The 17726-nt window shown below is 38.8% G+C and overlaps 1 protein-coding gene across 1 annotated transcript; it reads left to right on the top strand.

The window, feature by feature from the left end:
• Positions 1–965: 965 nt before the first annotated feature.
• zgc:158403 (tetratricopeptide repeat protein 39A) lies at positions 966–17587 on the top strand. Its single transcript, XM_063018464.1, has 18 exons — positions 966–2198; positions 4927–5031; positions 8207–8338; positions 9494–9552; positions 10218–10285; positions 11014–11078; positions 11516–11615; positions 11714–11779; positions 11932–12040; positions 12441–12508; positions 13239–13298; positions 13916–14077; positions 14494–14585; positions 15059–15179; positions 15294–15405; positions 15976–16090; positions 16772–16888; positions 17028–17587. The coding sequence occupies exons 1-18, from the start codon at positions 2161–2163 to the stop codon at positions 17137–17139; spliced, it is 1701 nt and encodes a 566-aa protein (XP_062874534.1). The 5' UTR covers positions 966–2160; the 3' UTR covers positions 17140–17587.
• Positions 17588–17726: the final 139 nt, after the last annotated feature.

Below are 17726 nucleotides of genomic sequence, written 5' to 3'. Positions count from 1 at the left end.
GGTTTTATTTTTCCCCAGAACAATTTCTTTTCAGTTTTATGTAGTTGCCTTGGGAGCAGCTAGCTATCCATATATCAGTGTACCTGAACTGTGTGTCACCCTGTCCGGAGTTGACCATTTATAGTACCACTAGACACTTGAGAGGTGTAGGGCTGTCAGTGCATGTTCTTTTATTCTTACATTATTGATTACTGTAATTTACTGTTTTTTGGATTGCCAAAAAGTCATTAATATGCAGCTGTCCAGGTTTGAACAAGCACACACATGAGGACATGTGACACTTTTTTGTTTTCTGCTTTCGTGGCAACATTGCTTTGGCTCTTATTCTATTGTAAAATGGATTTTAAGGTGCTGCTAATATTTTTAAAGCACTGAATGGATTATAACTGGCATATGTTATAGGTTGTTTAACATTTTAAATCATTCTCTAAGATCTAGAACTGTAGTCAGTCAGGCTTACTGTACCCAAAATACAGGTGATAAAGGACTGGGAAATGGAACATATGTTTACTTTTGGGGATGTTCATTCTTTCAGCTCTCTTACCTCTCCAGTATTTAACACACTAAGGCTTGGCCAAATTAGAATGGGCAGAGATTAGGACTGGAAGAAAAATGAGGCAATAGCGGGGCGGCTAAGCACAGCCAATTCACCATCAGCATTTTTTAGGAGGTGGAAGTAAACTGTGCCCAGAGGAAATCCATGCTTGCACTGATAACACATCAAACATGCAAGACTCAGTGACCAGAGGCATGGATTAAACCATGGTTGCAGTGTGGTACCTGCTTAACCAAGCAGAATACACCAGACAGGGCACCAATTAACTGTAAGGCAACACACAATTATCTGTAAGGCATCACCACCTGCATATATTAGCAGGTTAGAAGAAACAAAATTTTAAACTTAAAAAACTTGAATGCAGATCTGAATCCATAACATGTGGTATTCACATTAATTTCAATGGCTTCTCCAGTCACCAGATCTGAATTAAATAGAGCACCTATTAAATGTGGTACAACAGCATGAATGTACCACTGCTGCAGCAATTGCATGATATAATCAAATCACTATTTTAGAGGAATACTTCCTACATCATGTAGTAATGGCCTCTCCAGTCACCAGATCTGAATCGAATAGAGCACTTTTCAAACGTGGTGGTATTGGAGATTCGTGGCATTAAATTCCCATGAAAGTTCCGTGGTGTGTGGTATTCACGTCAACATTGACTAAAATTTCAAAGAAATGCTTTCAAAATTCAATTTCAGTGGCTTCTCCAGTCATCAAATCTGAATTGAATAGAGCACCTATTACATGTGGTACAACTAGAGATTCACAGCATGAATGTACCACTGCTGCAGCAATTACATGAAATCAAATCACTACTGACCAGAATTTACCAGAGAAAAACTTCCTACATCCTGTACTTCAATGGCCTCTCCAGTCATCAGATCTGAATCCAAAAAAGCACTTTTTAAATGTGGTGGTATTGGAGATCCGTGGCATGAAGGGAAAATGTCACTAACACATTTGTAGCCATTACATGAGAGGAATATTAACCACACTTTAGGCTTCAATGGCCTTTAAAATCTCCAGATTGGAATCGAACCTTGTGGGTGTGGTAGAAATGGTTGACTGACAAATTCACCAATGATTCACCAACATCGACCAAAACCTTGAAGAAATGTGAAAGGAATAAAGAATGTTTTAAAAGCATTGGACTCCCATTCAGTATCAGTATGTGGGTTCGACAGTCCTGCTGCTTTCTAGCTTTGTGTGCTAGTTTAACAGACGCGGTTTGGTTGTGCAGGACAGAATGAAATAGTGAAATTGCGCGACTAGGTCGTTTAAAATAGCTCGCACTAGGTGGATATGTTATAATCATTCATGCTGTCGACATGATCAGCAGTTATTGCAGTGGTGGCTGAAAGCCTAACCGGCGTTACTGAGGAGGAGCTAAGAAGCGTTTTTGTTCCATGACTGAGTTCACACACACACACACACACAGGAGAAACGACCATCCCTCCAGTCCCGCACTCAGGATTCCTGAACTCAATGCGACTCATTGCTTCTCCTCAAAACTGGTCGGGTTCGGATACGAAGCGGGTCCGGAGCGCTTTCTGAAGGATATTTATTAGCGTTCAACAGACTGGCAGGAGAAAATCATGCCCAACAACGGGAAAGATGCACCTGTTAGCGCAAAGTAAGTAGCAACAGCTGCTTTCACAAAGGCGTTGGAAATCCGTCTGGCATTTTTTATCACATTCATTTCCAAATGACCTTAAAATGTGTGAATATACAGCGTAAACTTGTTAAGGTGAAATTGTAAGTAACGTAAAGATTGGAATAACGTAGCATTCTGACGTCATAATGTCCAAACAGATGTAATTAACAGTATAGGTCCCTTTATTGCAGAGTGCAGAATACAATTGGCTGATTCAGTTTGTCTGTGGTGTGGTTTGCATTTTTCTGTATTTTTTCTCTTTTGGGTTTTAGTTTACACCCCTCCCTCCTTCCTCTAGTCTCTTCCTTCCTCATCATTGTTTTTTTTTTACCAACAGTTTTTGTCAATTTGCCCATTTAAATGTACAAAAAATATTAAATGTGCCATAAGTTTCTGCCCATGTACAATATATTCTGTTTTATTTTGATCCATTATAATCAGCAAATAATGTTCAGAGGTTCTTGAAAAAATGCCTTCCTAACTTTCACTTGACTTTGACCAGCAGTCAAACTTTTGCATTTGATTGTTGAGTCTAAGCAACACCATACAATATTCATTTTGTTCCACCTTACTGCAGTATTCCAGTCCATGATGGGATTTTAGGGAAGGTCTTTAGGCCTAGTTACTCTGTAAACATAATAATGTGCTTGTGCTTGTTGTTTAATTGTAAGAGACATGTATGGCGTAGTATTCTTGGGATTAACGACTTAATGATTGGAACTCATTCTTCTGTAAATCAAATAAGGGAAAACTCTTTCACAAGTGTGCTCAACCAGGCACTGCTAAGACTTGCAGCTTTAGTGGAGCAGAAACTGACTTGGAAAGGTTGCAAACTTTAATGCACAAGTGTAGGAATTTACTGAGCTCTTTAGGAAGTTAGTCAATAAAGGTGCATGTCTGTATACCTATTTAATGCAATTGTTAGGAATAAGTGTGGGTTAAATAACCAAACCCAGTAGTTTGAAAGCATATTACACAGTCTCTTGCAAATTCTATGATACATTAACAGAATATAAAGCTAAATATGGCCTTTTCTTCAAGTTTTAGTCAATTTCAATTCACTTGCTACATTCAACATGATCTTAAAGTCTGCTATAACTTAAAAACGTATGAGCACCAAACAATACTGTGTCTGAGCTGTAGGCTACTTACTCAGGGAAAACATGCAAACATTAGACACTCTAGAGGTGCGTATGTGATGTAAGTATCTACCTGCTGGGTGGTTGCTCAGTGTCATAGGTCTACATTCGACTGAATTTCTGTGTATTCCTGTCACAGAAATGGCAAAAAAACAAACACATAATGGCCATTTCACTGTATACCTACATTTCTTTTAATTTGCTCCCAATTATGGACAACCCATTAATGTAAATGAAGGTGGCCAAAATGTGAAAACAAACCCCCTGATCTGAAGATCTTCTTTGGTACCTGACCTTTAAATTATTTTTATTAGTCAACTTTTGAAATACATTTTTAATTAGGAGGTTTAAGACAGAGGGCATTGGAGAAAGCTGACCTGTCTGCCAACCATTGCAAAGTGATAAAGCCGTAGTGACATTGTGTTGGCTGGATTTTTTATTGTTTTACAGTCAAAGTGGTAAGTGGCCATATATTTTTGTCTAGTCCTTTTTATTTGTAGTGTATCATAAATAATGGTTCCGCACTAACTGGCCAAACTGGCTTCTTTAAAAAGCAATAAATGTTTAAAAACAATAAATCTTCTGGTTGTGTGTTTGGAGCAAAACTTTATTATTCAATAACAGTTTAACATTTTAAATTCAACTTAGCCCTGCCCCCCTTTATTTACTTTTTATTGCTTTTGCGACAGGCAAGACAACATACGTATGTCCTGCCTCCTCAGACACTGCTTCTTTTTCACCAGCCAGCAACAAATTTCTAAAAAGAGCTTATAAAATGCACACAGGAACATTCTATGCTCCTGGTATTCCTCCACCACTCCTGCTGCCACCCCGACAACACCGTAGAAGTAACTTTTTAGCTGGCCCATCCTCCCTCAGACACAGCCAATTCTGAAAGTAGAGTACCACACAAATTTCTTGCATTCTTTATTTAAGTGTCGCGTTTGACTGTTTTCCTCTAACAAAAGAGACACAGCTTGGAAATTATTGTTCACCAACACCACACCCCCAGTTTTTAACAATATGATACATTTACAATTTTGTTACTTTATGTGTATTCTATTGTTTTATTCATACTTTTCAAGTAGGACCTATTATTAAAAGCAAAAGAAAAATAATAGAACAAAATTAGTGTTTTTTTGTGCTTGTGAGCCCTGATGCAAAGTAGTAATATATTGGTGGGCCTTGACTTAGTGTAGACTGAATAATAGTTCAAATGTGCTGACAGGAAAATCTCAGCTAGATCCTCTTCTCCCTATTCCTAAAATTCTTTTTTTCTTTATCATCATTAGGAATCTCTCACACAGTTGATTAGACTAAGTTGTCGTTCTGCTGATACGCTTAATGTTCTTGCTTTTTATAGCATCAGGTATACTGTGTCATAAGGCATCATTCATAATTAATAAAGGTCATGTTCAAAGCGAAAGATGATGCTTATAAATTGTTGATTGCTTACTTGCACTGGATTGTTTCTCTCAGGTAACCTTCTTTAATATGATCAATAAAGTAATTAGGAGAGGAAAATGTAATATCTCTTGCATGTTTTTTGTTAACTCATGTTAACTCAGCTCCACCCAGACATCCTTACAAACATGTCTCGAAGAGTGTATGGAGGCCCTGGACCTATTCCTGAACAACCATTTCAGCGAGAGTCTGGACAAACTGCAACCACGGTGAGAGAAAGTAGCTCATCCTGTCTGTTCTCTTGTTCTCTTTTGTTCACATACATAATAAGACACATTATATCCAGGAACAAGCATGTTTCATTTGATATCTGCAAGGCCTGGCATTATTTTAGATTCAAGGTTTTTATCCTAAGAACCATGATCTCCTAGTGGTGGTACTACAGGGGCTTACAACTTATTTGTACTGCAGTAACTCCTAATGTATTTAATAAAGGAATTTTAAAACGTTGCAGCAGCTTTCTGCACTTTGGTTTGAATTTAAATGGGATTTAAAATGTTTGTCTGTATTGGAGAAAAAGCATAAACAAGAACGATAAAAACAAGAATGGCTGCCTTGTGGAGCTCCTCTACAAACCTTACAATTAGAGATGCAAATTACTTTTATCTGATAACCGACTGCCATTAGTCGACGATTAAGCAATCAAGCCAATAGGCTTATAGCATCCCATGAGAATGAGAGAGTTTGATATGAACTACATACTTGGTTTAATAAAAACTCTCTTAACAGAGCAAACATGGCAGTCAGATGAACATAAAACAGTGAGTAGAATTAGTTCATCATTTCCAACAAAGCCTGTAGAAAATGGTTACAAGTGATTATTAACATGCAGTCAGACCCTATTGACCCAAACAGCTTCTGTTCATGTATGGTTTAGCCATCTTGAGGTCTGCTCTCGCTTTAAATCAAACATCAAGACTTTTTTAACCGACAGCATTAAATAGTGACTGATTGGTTAATCAGTTAATTATTAACATCCCTGCGTACTGTACAATGTTTGGTATCAATGGATCACGAGATTTGTGATGTCATAACATATCTCTGACTCAAGACCAAATATAAGAATAAGCTTAATGTTTTGGCCCATACATCCAGCATCCAGGTGTTCTTACTGCCCAGCAAAAACTGTGGCAAAAATGTCTGCATGTGGATGCCCCTCCGGCTGATAGCACTCCTGGGGATTTGTACCCTGGGCTAACATAATTTAACACTACGCCACCTGAGTGCAACATTGTAAGATTTGAGATGTTATTGTGTACAGTTTGCTGAATTTGATAGATAGATAGATAGATAGATAGATAGATAGATAGATAGATAGATAGATAGATAGATAGATAGATAGATAGATAGATAGATAGATAGATAGATAGATAGATAGATAGATAGATAGATAGATTGTGCTCTTACACTCTAATTCTAAACATTCTAGTTTAGATGTGAGAAAGTAATTGTGAGAAATACATTGTGAGAAAGATATTGTGTCATTGTGACAATCCTAATCTGGATACAGGAATCCTGTGCAGTCATGTGATCAGTGAGGGCTAGTTTGGGAGTGGACAGAGTGTTTACTAAAAGTGTGGATTGGGGAGTGCTGCCCTTTAAATAGTAAAATGGTTTCTGTGGAGATTAGTCTGCTTATGTGTCTATATGATCATGTGCGTAACTCCTTTGACCAGGATGTGAGGTGTTTACCCAAATCCACACCCAAAGATACACACGCATGCATACTATTAATATTAAATAGTGTGAGAGGTGAATTATTCAGGTAATAAAAAGAAAATCAGAAACCTGAAAGTAGTCCTGAATTAAAACATATAATCTTAGAATATTTTGCTTTTCTTTAATGGCTAAGTCTGATTATAAAGGAGATTTTTGTTCAGGTTTGATACTTCTGTCCATTTAAAAATGTGCTTAAAAGGTTTACTGATGTATTTGATATATTTGCAAGTGGAAGTTTTGTCTGTTCTGGCTTGATACAAGACGGCTGCTCAATAGTTTGGTCATTATTGTCATTAATGTATTTTCCTCTTCATGATGCACCAGACATTTTCAATAGAAGACAGACCTGAATTCAGGCATTCCATTTATTTCAGTCTGTGTCTAAGAAGCCATGCTATTGTAGTGGGTGCAGAAAGAGGCCTGGCATTGTCTCGCTGAAATAACCCATGACTTCCCAGACAAAGATGCAACCTTGAAAGATGCACACTGAATGGTTTGATGAGTAAGATGATCTGCACTGTATGAGAAAAAAATATATTACTAAGAGCTTCTTGGGCAACACATTTTAAAACAATAAGCATTAATAGAATAGAATGCCTTTATTTGTCATATATACATATACAGGTGTACAGTACAACAACATTCTTTTTTTCGTAGGTCGGGGTCAGAGCGCAGGGTCAGCCATTGTACAGTGCCCTTGGAGTCGAGAGGGTTAAGGGCCTTGCTCAAAGGCCCAACAGTGGCAGCATGGCAGACGGATTTGAACTCTCAACCTTTTGATTGATAGCCCAAAGCTCTACCCATTAGGCTACCATTGTCCCATATATATTGTTGGCCACACCTTTGTGGTTATAACAGCCTTTATTTTTCTGGAACGGGTTTTACTTTTAAAACTTTTGGGATCTAAGAATCTATGCCTGTTCAGTCAAAAGTGCATTTGTAAGCTTGTGCCTCACTGGATCTCCCATGGTAGTTTTTGGACCAACGTTTCAGACAGCACTCTTCACTATTATCATTAAAACAGCAGTAAAGGAAATGTTTTAAAAGATTTGTGTTCAGTCTTTCCAACTTACTGTAAAGCTGTTCTGTTGGTTTCTAGTGGCCAACACCTTACTAGGACACCTCATGTTGGTTTTTGTTCAACGTAAGCCAGTGGTATGTTTACATTTACTGCATCTCGCAATGCGTTTGTCTAAAGTAACTTAGAAATGTGACTGAATACAATCCAAGCACATAAGCACTATGGGTCCTAAAGAAAAGCCCAGCAGTGGCAACTTTGAGGCTGGGGGGGCTTAAACCTGGTACCTTCAGATCAATAAAAACACTAAGTTGCCACTGCCCAGTGTCCTTGCTTTTACAACACATTGTACATTGTGCTGTTGCTTCTAATCTGTTACAGCCATATTGTGTGTGTGTTGTATTACATTTTGGGTCAAAAACAATGGTAAATGTCAATCTTAGTGGGTGTGTGCTGGGATTAAGATTTCACCTCAGGGTTTATAACAGACTATACTGACTTTGTAAAGGAAAAGAGAAGAGAAATGACAGAAATTGTTTTTTAATTTTCTACAAATCACCCTTCAGTGCATGATAAAGCTAAATGTGGGATTGGTTGGATCCGTTTGTGTATACATTCTTTTAATGAAGGGTTGTGTCATGTTGCAGGTGTAAAGATAGTATGTATCATGCTCTGATCTACGCGACAGTGTTAGAGATGCAGGCCATGATGACCTTCCAACATGACGACATCGTCAATGCTGGAAACACAATGAAGAGCGCTCAGGAGGTGTGCCAGAGGTACAGAGGCACGCATATATGTTTACATTTGTGTTATTTAGCAAGCGTTTTTATTCAAGGCGGCTTACGATTATGACTGAATACAGATCGAGCAATTGGTGCCTTTTACATTTACTGCCTTTTGTCTTAAGCAACCTAGAGGAACAGACAGAATACAATCCAAGCAATTAATCACATAATTTACTGCTGAGACATCCAATTGCCACTGAGAGGCATTATGTAATATTTAATATATTTAAAAAGGTAAGTACATGTCTTCCAAAAAGATACAATTTTTTTTAAACAAGCCATGTGTCACAGTTTGACACCCTTTGAAAAAATGTCACTAAAGCTTACTTTTATTTGTATGTATGTAGTTTTTAAGTGTAGATGTGAAGTGATAAGAGGGCTAAAAGATCCACATTGAGAAGATGTGAGAATTCAAATGATGAAAGAATACATAGAGAATAACGCGTTCCTCAGTATGTGTTAGGTCTCTCAAAGAATCTGCTGTGCCATGATGAGGTGCTAGCATTTGGTCTTCTTTAGTCTACGAGTGTATCATGCATAAACAGAGGTTGCCAGATTATGCAATTAAATAGATTATATAAAATAAAAATAATAATAATTGCTCCCCTCCTTTTTTATATTGGTTAGTTTGTTGGCAGTCTGCTTTGCCTGTCTATATTGTTGTTAGGATGTGCGTGCGCTAATACACTACCTCAATGCACATGCAGCTGTAATCATGCTGTTCTGACCTTTAGGTCAATAAGGCCAATTTGATGATCTGGAACAGCAGCACTTCAAGGTAATTAGTCTGTGTTTGCATAGAGCTGAGACACTGGCCAATCTCAATAGCATTAAATAGTCGACAGTGGATCACGTCCAATAACAGCCTGCTGCTTTTTACCCAGGGGAGAAAAAGTGACAGAGAGAGAGTCGAGTCTGTGCAGTATTTCCGTGGCCCTGTGTGCTGCAAGCTACTGGGTTGTGCTGTGTTATTGCAATTACTAGTGTTTACCATGACATATATCTTCAAGTTTTACTGCTATGGCTTGGTGCCCTGTGTACATACAACAGTTAACTGCTGTTTAAATGCAAACTGTTTTATACATGCCCATCTTCACCAGAGGTACCAGATCTTGAAGAATGTGTGTGTGCTGTGTTTGCTGGCAGGTTTCGTAAGAAGTCTGGTAGTCTGGCGAGCCGAGCAGCAGGAGTTGACCTCTCTGAAGGTAACAATGCTGAACACACCAACAATACGGAGAAAGCATGAGAGAACGCCATCCACATTATTCACCATAATGAGGAATCCCATTGCCCATCCTTTCACACAAACACAGCCGGTCATGTCTGTGTAGGCACCCAGCTGGTCGATAGCACAGCTAAGATTCAAACAGTACGCCATCCACATTATTCACCATAATAAGGAATGCCTTTGCTTGTCCCTCCACACAGACACAGCCAATCATGTCTGTGTAGGTGCCCAGCCAGGCGATAGCACAGCTGAGATTCAAACTTGAATACAGCGCATTAGACCACCGCACCACAGTTTTATGACTTTACGTACAATTTTCCAGTTTCCATTTTTGAAAAATGATATTTTTGAGTTTATGTGACTACTTGAACACAGCATACACTGAGCCTTATGGGAATTTATGTGCTCATCCTTTTTTAATTGAGCTTAGCCTAAACATAACAAGGGTGAATTAAATGCTAATATGATTTTTAATGATTTTTTCATGTAATAATTGTATACACCACAACTTTGTATATAAATGATCGTACCTTTCTTATCTTTAGTGTATGTATAAAAAACCTGCATGTCTTCTTAAGTTTTCATCACACTTCATGTTTTGTCTCATTTGTTTTTTGTTCCTTTTGTGTGTGTGTGTTACAGAGGAACTTCATGCTGAGGTGTGTTACGCTGAGTGTCTGCTACAAAGAGCTGCTCTTACATTTTTACAGGTTGGAAAAATATTTCAAGTAGCCTTTCTATGCACCTAAACAACCACTACTTTTTTCTAAACTGTACACCCACAAGCACGCGCCATCATTCAAACACCCACACACATTCACCCACACACCACTGCGCCTTATTATAATTCATAATAAACATAACTGAACATACTCAGCTCTCAGATTCCATTGCTTTCTGTAACATGAGAGATTTTGTTATTCACTGCCTAAGTTACTGCATAAAACCTACTAATAACACACCAGTGCCGAGATTCTGAGCTCCCGGGCTTCAATTCACATTTAAATATTATTAGGGTTTTTTATGCATTTTCCCCCTTTTCTTCCAATTTAGCGTAGCCAATCCACTGCTGGGGACCCTGATGGCGTCCAAGGAGGGTGTATATTTGCCTGACACACACTCTTTGATGTGTGCACAGGCCACCAATACCTTCTTATTCTCCCATACTTTGGTGGATTTGTGCATAAGGGCAACCAGAGTCCCTACACAGCATTAATAACCCCACTCATTAGTCCTGTCTTTCCTACCCAGCAGACTGGAGGTAAACTTTGTCTGCTGCATGCATTAGCCTAGGGCGCCCAGCCAGCTGGTAGCAGAGCCGAGATTCGAACCCAGGAGTTCAGAATCTCTGTGCTGGTGTGTCATTAGTAGGTTTTTTGCAGTGACTTATTATAACTATCTAATCTAATCTACTCTTGCCTGATTTTTGAATTTACAGGATGAGAACATGGTGAGTTTCATCAAAGGAGGAATGAAAGTGCGCAACAGCTACCTCATATACAAGTAAGTGTCAAGGAGGCATACTATAAGCAAACGACTATATTCTTTAAGCAAACGGCTTATTCTTTAAGAGTGTAGTGCATGGATAGATTACAACGTGACAAAACTGTAGACGAGTTAATCTTGTCAATTAACCCTGCATGAAAAAAATTGCACTGGCCCATAAGGGACAAACACACAGAGACTTCTGCTTTATTATTTCTGCTGTATTATTTTAGTTTATTTAAGTTTAGTTTCTGATGGGTTATTTTACTCAGAACTGCATTGTGTTAGTGGTGTAAACACTCACTTCTACGGTAGCAACAAATCTCTTTTATTTGTAGAAAGAACAAACACTCAAGTCTTTTTTCCAACTTAATGAATCTCATTATAAAATGTGTGTTTCTGATGATGTCAACACTGAACTGTGCTGTAAATAACCTGCCTCGTATTTAATACAGAGAGCTTCATTCCTTTATTGAGTCTCACGGCTCCTTTAAAGGGCCAAACCACCAGCACCTGGAGGGAGGGGTGGCGTTTGGAATCGGCGCTTTTAACTTGGTATGTTTGCAAAAGCATCTTTAAGCTATTCAGTGCTACTCATGTTATCATTTAATTACAACTGACTGCTTGTTGGTTTGTCTTTCGTTATCTTGCAGACACTGTCTTTGTTTCCTGCACGGATACTCAAGGTCCTGGAGTTTGCAGGATTTTCAGGAGATAAAGTAACTATGTGTTTTTATAAATAAATGACATGCATGACATTTGGGTCAGTAGTTTCTAATAGTTAATAGCAAACTGTGATAACCGAGGACATTTTGCACTGTGTGTGTGTGTGTGTGTGTGTGTGTGCGCGTGTGCGTGTGTGAGTGTGTAGGAATATGGGCTTTCTCAGCTGTTCGAAGGGGCCACTTCCCATAACCTGCGCTCCATGCTGTGTGCCCTGCTGCTACTTTGCTACTACACCTTTCTCTCCTTTATTTTAGGTGACAGCTACATATGTCTTTATAAAGCTTTTTTGATCTTTAGTAGCTAATGTTTATTAAAAAATAATCATAATATCAAAATAAAAAATTATTATGGTCTACAAAAGTGCTTAAACTATAATACACATACTGCATGGATTTATACTGCACTGTATACATGTTCTGTTTCTAATATTGTGCTAACATTTGCTACAAGCCAGTGCATTCTATTGTAACTAAAGTTACTAGAGGCACAGTCATTGTAACTCAGTGTTTACTTTGGTTTTCAGTGTAAAAGAGGCTTTAAACACATTTAGGCCATTGATAAAAAAAAACCAAAACATTATTATATATGTTCACAACAACACAAAATAATTGTTATTCTATAACCTTATAAGTTATGCTGGTTCATTCTATGCAGGGACGGGTGAGGCAGAAGTAGCAGATGCTGAGAGGCTGCTAAAGCCATTTCGGATACGATACCCACGTGTAAGACTTCACACATACACTCACTGGCTCTTTTATTAGGAGCACTATCTGCTCTCATTTACATTTATGGCATTTGGCTGGAAAGGCTATTAAAGCACAATGAACTGAACTGAATTTTATGTTTATTGAACCATCATCTACCATCTGCATGTCTCAGTCAAGATCGAGACCCGTCAGACACAGCATCAGTGAGCCTGTGCCCACTGTAGCCTCGGGTTCCTGTTTTTGGCTGACGGAAGAGAAACCTGGTACAGTCTTACACTGTTGTAGCCCGTCCTCCTCAAAGTTTGCCATGTGTGTTTTGAGATGCTTTACTGCTCACCCTGGTTGTTAAGAGTAGTCATTTGCGTTACCATGTATTCCTGCCAGTTTGTAACAGTCTGGCTGTTTTTCTAAGGTGCTGCCATGTGCAAAATTGCTGCTCATTGGATGTTTTTTTCCACATAATTATGTTTTTAGACTGTTGTGTCCAATAAGATCAGAAGTTTTTTTTACATACTTAAACCAGCCAGTCTGGTACAAACAACCATAGTCAACGTCACTTAGATTAAATGAACTGAAGCTCTGTATCTGTCTCTATATGATTTGCATGAGTAAGCATGTGGAGTGTCTTTAATGATGTGGCACTTGCACATTGACAAAAAGGCTTTTTTTGGTTTTTGAGTAGGACACTTCTAACATTGTTTTGCCAGCATTTTCCTCATCATTTTCCATTTGCTATCTTCTCCAGGGGGCAATTTTCCTTTTCTTTGCTGGCAGAGTGGAGGAGATAAAAGGCAACATTAATGAGGTGAGTGGACAGACAGTAGCTGCAGGTATTCCACTAGCACACCAGCGCCGAGGTTCGAAACTCCTCGGTTCGAAACTTGGCGTTGCCACAGGTCAGCTGGGCACCATCTAGAGGGCCTAATTGGCAGTGCCTGCAGCAGCCACGTTTCTGCTAGGGCGGGATGACCAGACTATGTGGGTGGGGTCAAGCGCTGTGTAAGGACCCTGATTAGCAGATAGAGTGCAGAATGCATGGGTGAAAAAGGGTTCTGCTAAGGGCTGCGCGCAGGTCGGAGGAGGCATGAGCAGCAAGATACCCACCTTGACTGCAATCAGGGATCCCCCAGCAGCGGAAGACAAATTGACTACGCTAAATTGAGAAAAAATAAATTAAAAAAAATAATTAGCCAATGAGCATCTGTATAGTATAGTGACAATGGCACCATATACATTCATCTTATTATAATATATACTTGTAAATAAAGTTGTGTAAAATTTGTAAAGAAACTATGGATACAGTTAACTTTTCTTAGCAAAACTAGTCAATCAGTCCCACCCTGCACCCAGTGTTTTTGGTTATGGGTGTTGGACCCACTGGTTATTTGATCACTCTGTCTCTCTGTCTCTCTCTCTCTTCAGGCAGTGGCCCTGTTTGAGGAGGGCTGTAAGGCTCAGCAGGCCTGGAAGCAGTTCCACCACATGTGCTACTGGGAGCTGATGTGGTGCTTTACCTACAAGCGGATCTGGAAGATGGCCTATTTCTATGCTGATCTGCTCAGCCAGGAGAGCCGCTGGTCCAAGGTCAGCCAAGTCTGCTGTCTGAGATTATAGTTAAATATTATGGAAAGTGTGTGTATAAGAAATGTTGCCAGCAGAACAGACTTGTGCAATAAATATACAAATATCAATGTTCACACAAAGTTGGAAGTGTACGATCATCCAAAATGTTTTGGTATGCTGAGGAATTATAATTTCTCTTTACTGAAATTAAGAGGCCTAGGCCAACCTCTGAGAAACGACCCCATAGCATTATCTCTCCTCCACCAAACTTTACAGTTGGCATCGCCTTCTTCTCGGGAGCATAGGATAATGTAAAATGCGTCTGTGTAGAGAGCTTTAAGGTTTTTGGACAGACCCATAGATTGTTTAATGAAGTGCTGAATGAAGTGCTGATATAAAGTGCTTTACATCTCTTTGTCTCCTGCTCCTTCTGTCAGGCCATGTATGTGTATATGAAGGCTGCTTATCTCAGTATGCTGCCGGAAGGAGAGGCTCGGCCATTTGGGGAAAACGAGGTGGAGCTCTTCAGGTAAGCAAACACATGGGCCTCATTGTCAGCCACCCCGTATTTATCAAACCTTCCATATAATTTAAATGAGGTACATTAATTTGGGAGCAAAATAATAATTTAATTATTTGAACAATTTTTAAGCTGTAAAGTTTAAGAACTTAATTATCAATACGGATTTAGTAGCTTTTATGACTGAAAACAATTTAAGCAATTAAGGGTTGCCTTACTCAGGAGCCCAACAGTGGCAACTTGGCAGCAGTAGGGCTTGAACCTTCTGTTTGCTAGCCACAGTCAGTTTGGTAAATTCAGCAAATTAACAGTAATTGTGTTTGGAAATGCCAGAAAAGGAGGTGTGTAATCATTTCACTTAGCTAGTCAACAAAACATGCAATATGAAATATGACTATTGGTGTCCAGGCTTCGAAGTTTGGTGTGCTCATCTGATGTTGTGCCTCGTTTCTTTACTCTTTCCTATTTTCTTTCTCTCTCAGGCAGGTGCCAACCTTCAAACAGAAGATAGCAGGAAAGTCTCCCCCCACAGAGAAGTTTGCCATTCGCAAAGCCCGACGTTACAAAGCTAGCAACCCTGTGCCCCTTCCTGTCCCTGTGCTCGTAAGACACATTAAAACTCTAAACCAGCATATAAAATGCTCCTTATAAATTCATGTCAGTATTAACAAACAAAATCAACAAGTCAACAAAATCCAGCTGTGTTGTGTGTTTTAGGAGATGATGTACATGTGGAATGGCTTCTCCATGATTTGTAAGCAACTGGAGCTCACCGAGGGCATTTTGGAAACCCTGCTTGAGGCTGAGCGCACTCTGCATGCTACTGCAGGTACTACACACCACTCTACATGAGAAAAAACAGTTCCCACTGATATCCCATACTCCAGATGCAAATTATGAAAGTGTTCACAGATAAGAGACCTGACTGAGGTAGGTCATGTTTTCTGGTCAAGACAATGACCTTTATTTATTACAGTTTAAGTTGCCAGCAGCAATAGCAGGTGTTGGACTTTGAGTTTTTAGATGTGTGCCCTTACCAAACTATTAATTCATAAAGAAGTGAGTAATTACAGTAAACACATGTAGCTGATCACAATTTTAAGTGCCATTGCACAGGGTCTGAATACTTTTTTGAGTAAGTATTTTTATTTTTATTAATTTTTATTAATTTTTTATTTTAAATAAGTTTTCACTTGGTCATTATGGAGATTAAGTGAAGATGACACAGATGTGAGATCTTGCCAGATTGTTCTCTGGTGTGTGTATGTGTAGACATGGCAAGATCAGCCCTAAAAATTGTCACTGACTATCTACAGAATCTAAAATGATGTATACATACTTACAGAAACAGTAGAACTAATGTGTTAAGTAATTGTGTGTGTGTGTGTGTGACCTATAGAGAATGAGTACAGGGTGGATGACAGCTGCCTGATTCTGCTGCTAAAGGGACTGTGTCTAAAGAACCAAAATCAGCTTCATACTGCGGAAGAGTGCTTCAGCAAAGTTTACAGCAGGTCAGTGAAACCTCCTACACATTCATTTTTTCATCACATTCACATTACCATCAGTAAACCGTCCCTGTAGTACAACGCTGTCTTTTGTGATTGTTGTTGATAGCTTTTCTGTGTTTGTTCTTTGAAGCATGGACTTGCAATGATACTGAAAATGTAGAACAAATCTCAACAGCCATGGGCTTTTTCAAAGCAGCTGCCTGAACATTTTGAAATGATTGGGAAACCAATAAGAACACATCCAAACCCTTCCAACTTGTAATTTACACTGTAAGAAGTGGCATTTGAGAAGATCTGTAGAGGTCAAGGCAAGATCTTTGATAGAACTGCTTATATGCTGGCCACAATGGCAAGGCAAATCCAGACATGACAACAAAGGACATGCAGGAAGATTTAAATGACACAGGAATGGTAATGCACTATAGAACTGTGCCGCACTGCTTACACAAACTTGATTTGCTAGGAAAATAAAATAATAAAAGTTTTAAATAAAATTGTAATCATTTCCCCCCAAAATTGCATTATTTGACCATAGTTTTTTGTGGATATACAGGTCCTGAAAGTGTATAAAATTAACAAAAGTGGTATAAGTATTGTAGCTTTAAATATTTTCACATTCAAATGATGTGTTTTACCTCAGGTAAAACTTAATTGATGATTGTCTGGTGTGTTTTTGTGTCACAGAGAAAAGAAACTGAAGTATGACCACTACCTAATTCCTAACGCCCTGCTGGAACTGGGTTTGCTCTATGCTGATACAGGCAGGAGAGAGCAAGGCATCAAACTCCTGCAGAAAGCCAAGTGAGTACAAGTTTTACAGCTTCCGGTCAGGTAATCTGTAAATATATAGATATTGTTCAAGCTGTTAAACGTCAGTGTAAAGTCAAGATACTGGAAATGAAGGATTTATTACATCTATTGTCAAACCTTTTTCTTTCAGGAATAACTACAAAGAATACTCGATGGAATCACGCACTCAGTTTAGAATCCACGCAGCTCTTTCCAAACTGAAGGCTGACACGAGTGACCAGGACGAGATTACGGCACTGTAAATGGGTCTAAGACTGACTTACAGTTTACTGGGATACCAAAGAGACACTCAATAGCTTTCATTACAGCTCTTGGTAAAAAGCAGAATGTATCAGTGAAGAACAACTCAGACTGCTGTGTGGGGCATCACAGGGGTTGACTGCATATGGACCAAAAAAAACAGAACACTGCATTTGTAGCTGATCGACATACGACATGTACAGTATATTTTAGTGGAAACAGATCAGAGTAATAGTTTAACTTCACATAAGATTTTATTAATTATTATATAATAGTGATTGGTTTGGAAAAGAAATACTTTACATGACATTCTGGGTTATTGAAGCTAGTTCAACTGAAACACATGGGTAAGTAGTCTTTTTCACTGGGGAGTTATTGCCCCTCAAAAGCACAAGATCCATAGATAGTAAATTATTTAAAAATAAATATAACTTCTAATGACTATGAAAATTGGTAAACAATTGTCTTTATTTTAACCATGCCACTCCATATAGTTTAGAATGGCACAGAGGAACATGGGACGTGGAACCCCAAGTGCCATTTAGGCCCTGACCACACAAATATAAATGTTAAGCATTTTGGCTTTACA

Source organism: Trichomycterus rosablanca, chromosome 22, assembly GCF_030014385.1.
Source record: "Trichomycterus rosablanca isolate fTriRos1 chromosome 22, fTriRos1.hap1, whole genome shotgun sequence".
Lineage (NCBI taxonomy): Eukaryota > Metazoa > Chordata > Actinopteri > Siluriformes > Trichomycteridae > Trichomycterus > Trichomycterus rosablanca.
This window is presented reverse-complemented; position numbering and strand designations above follow the sequence as displayed.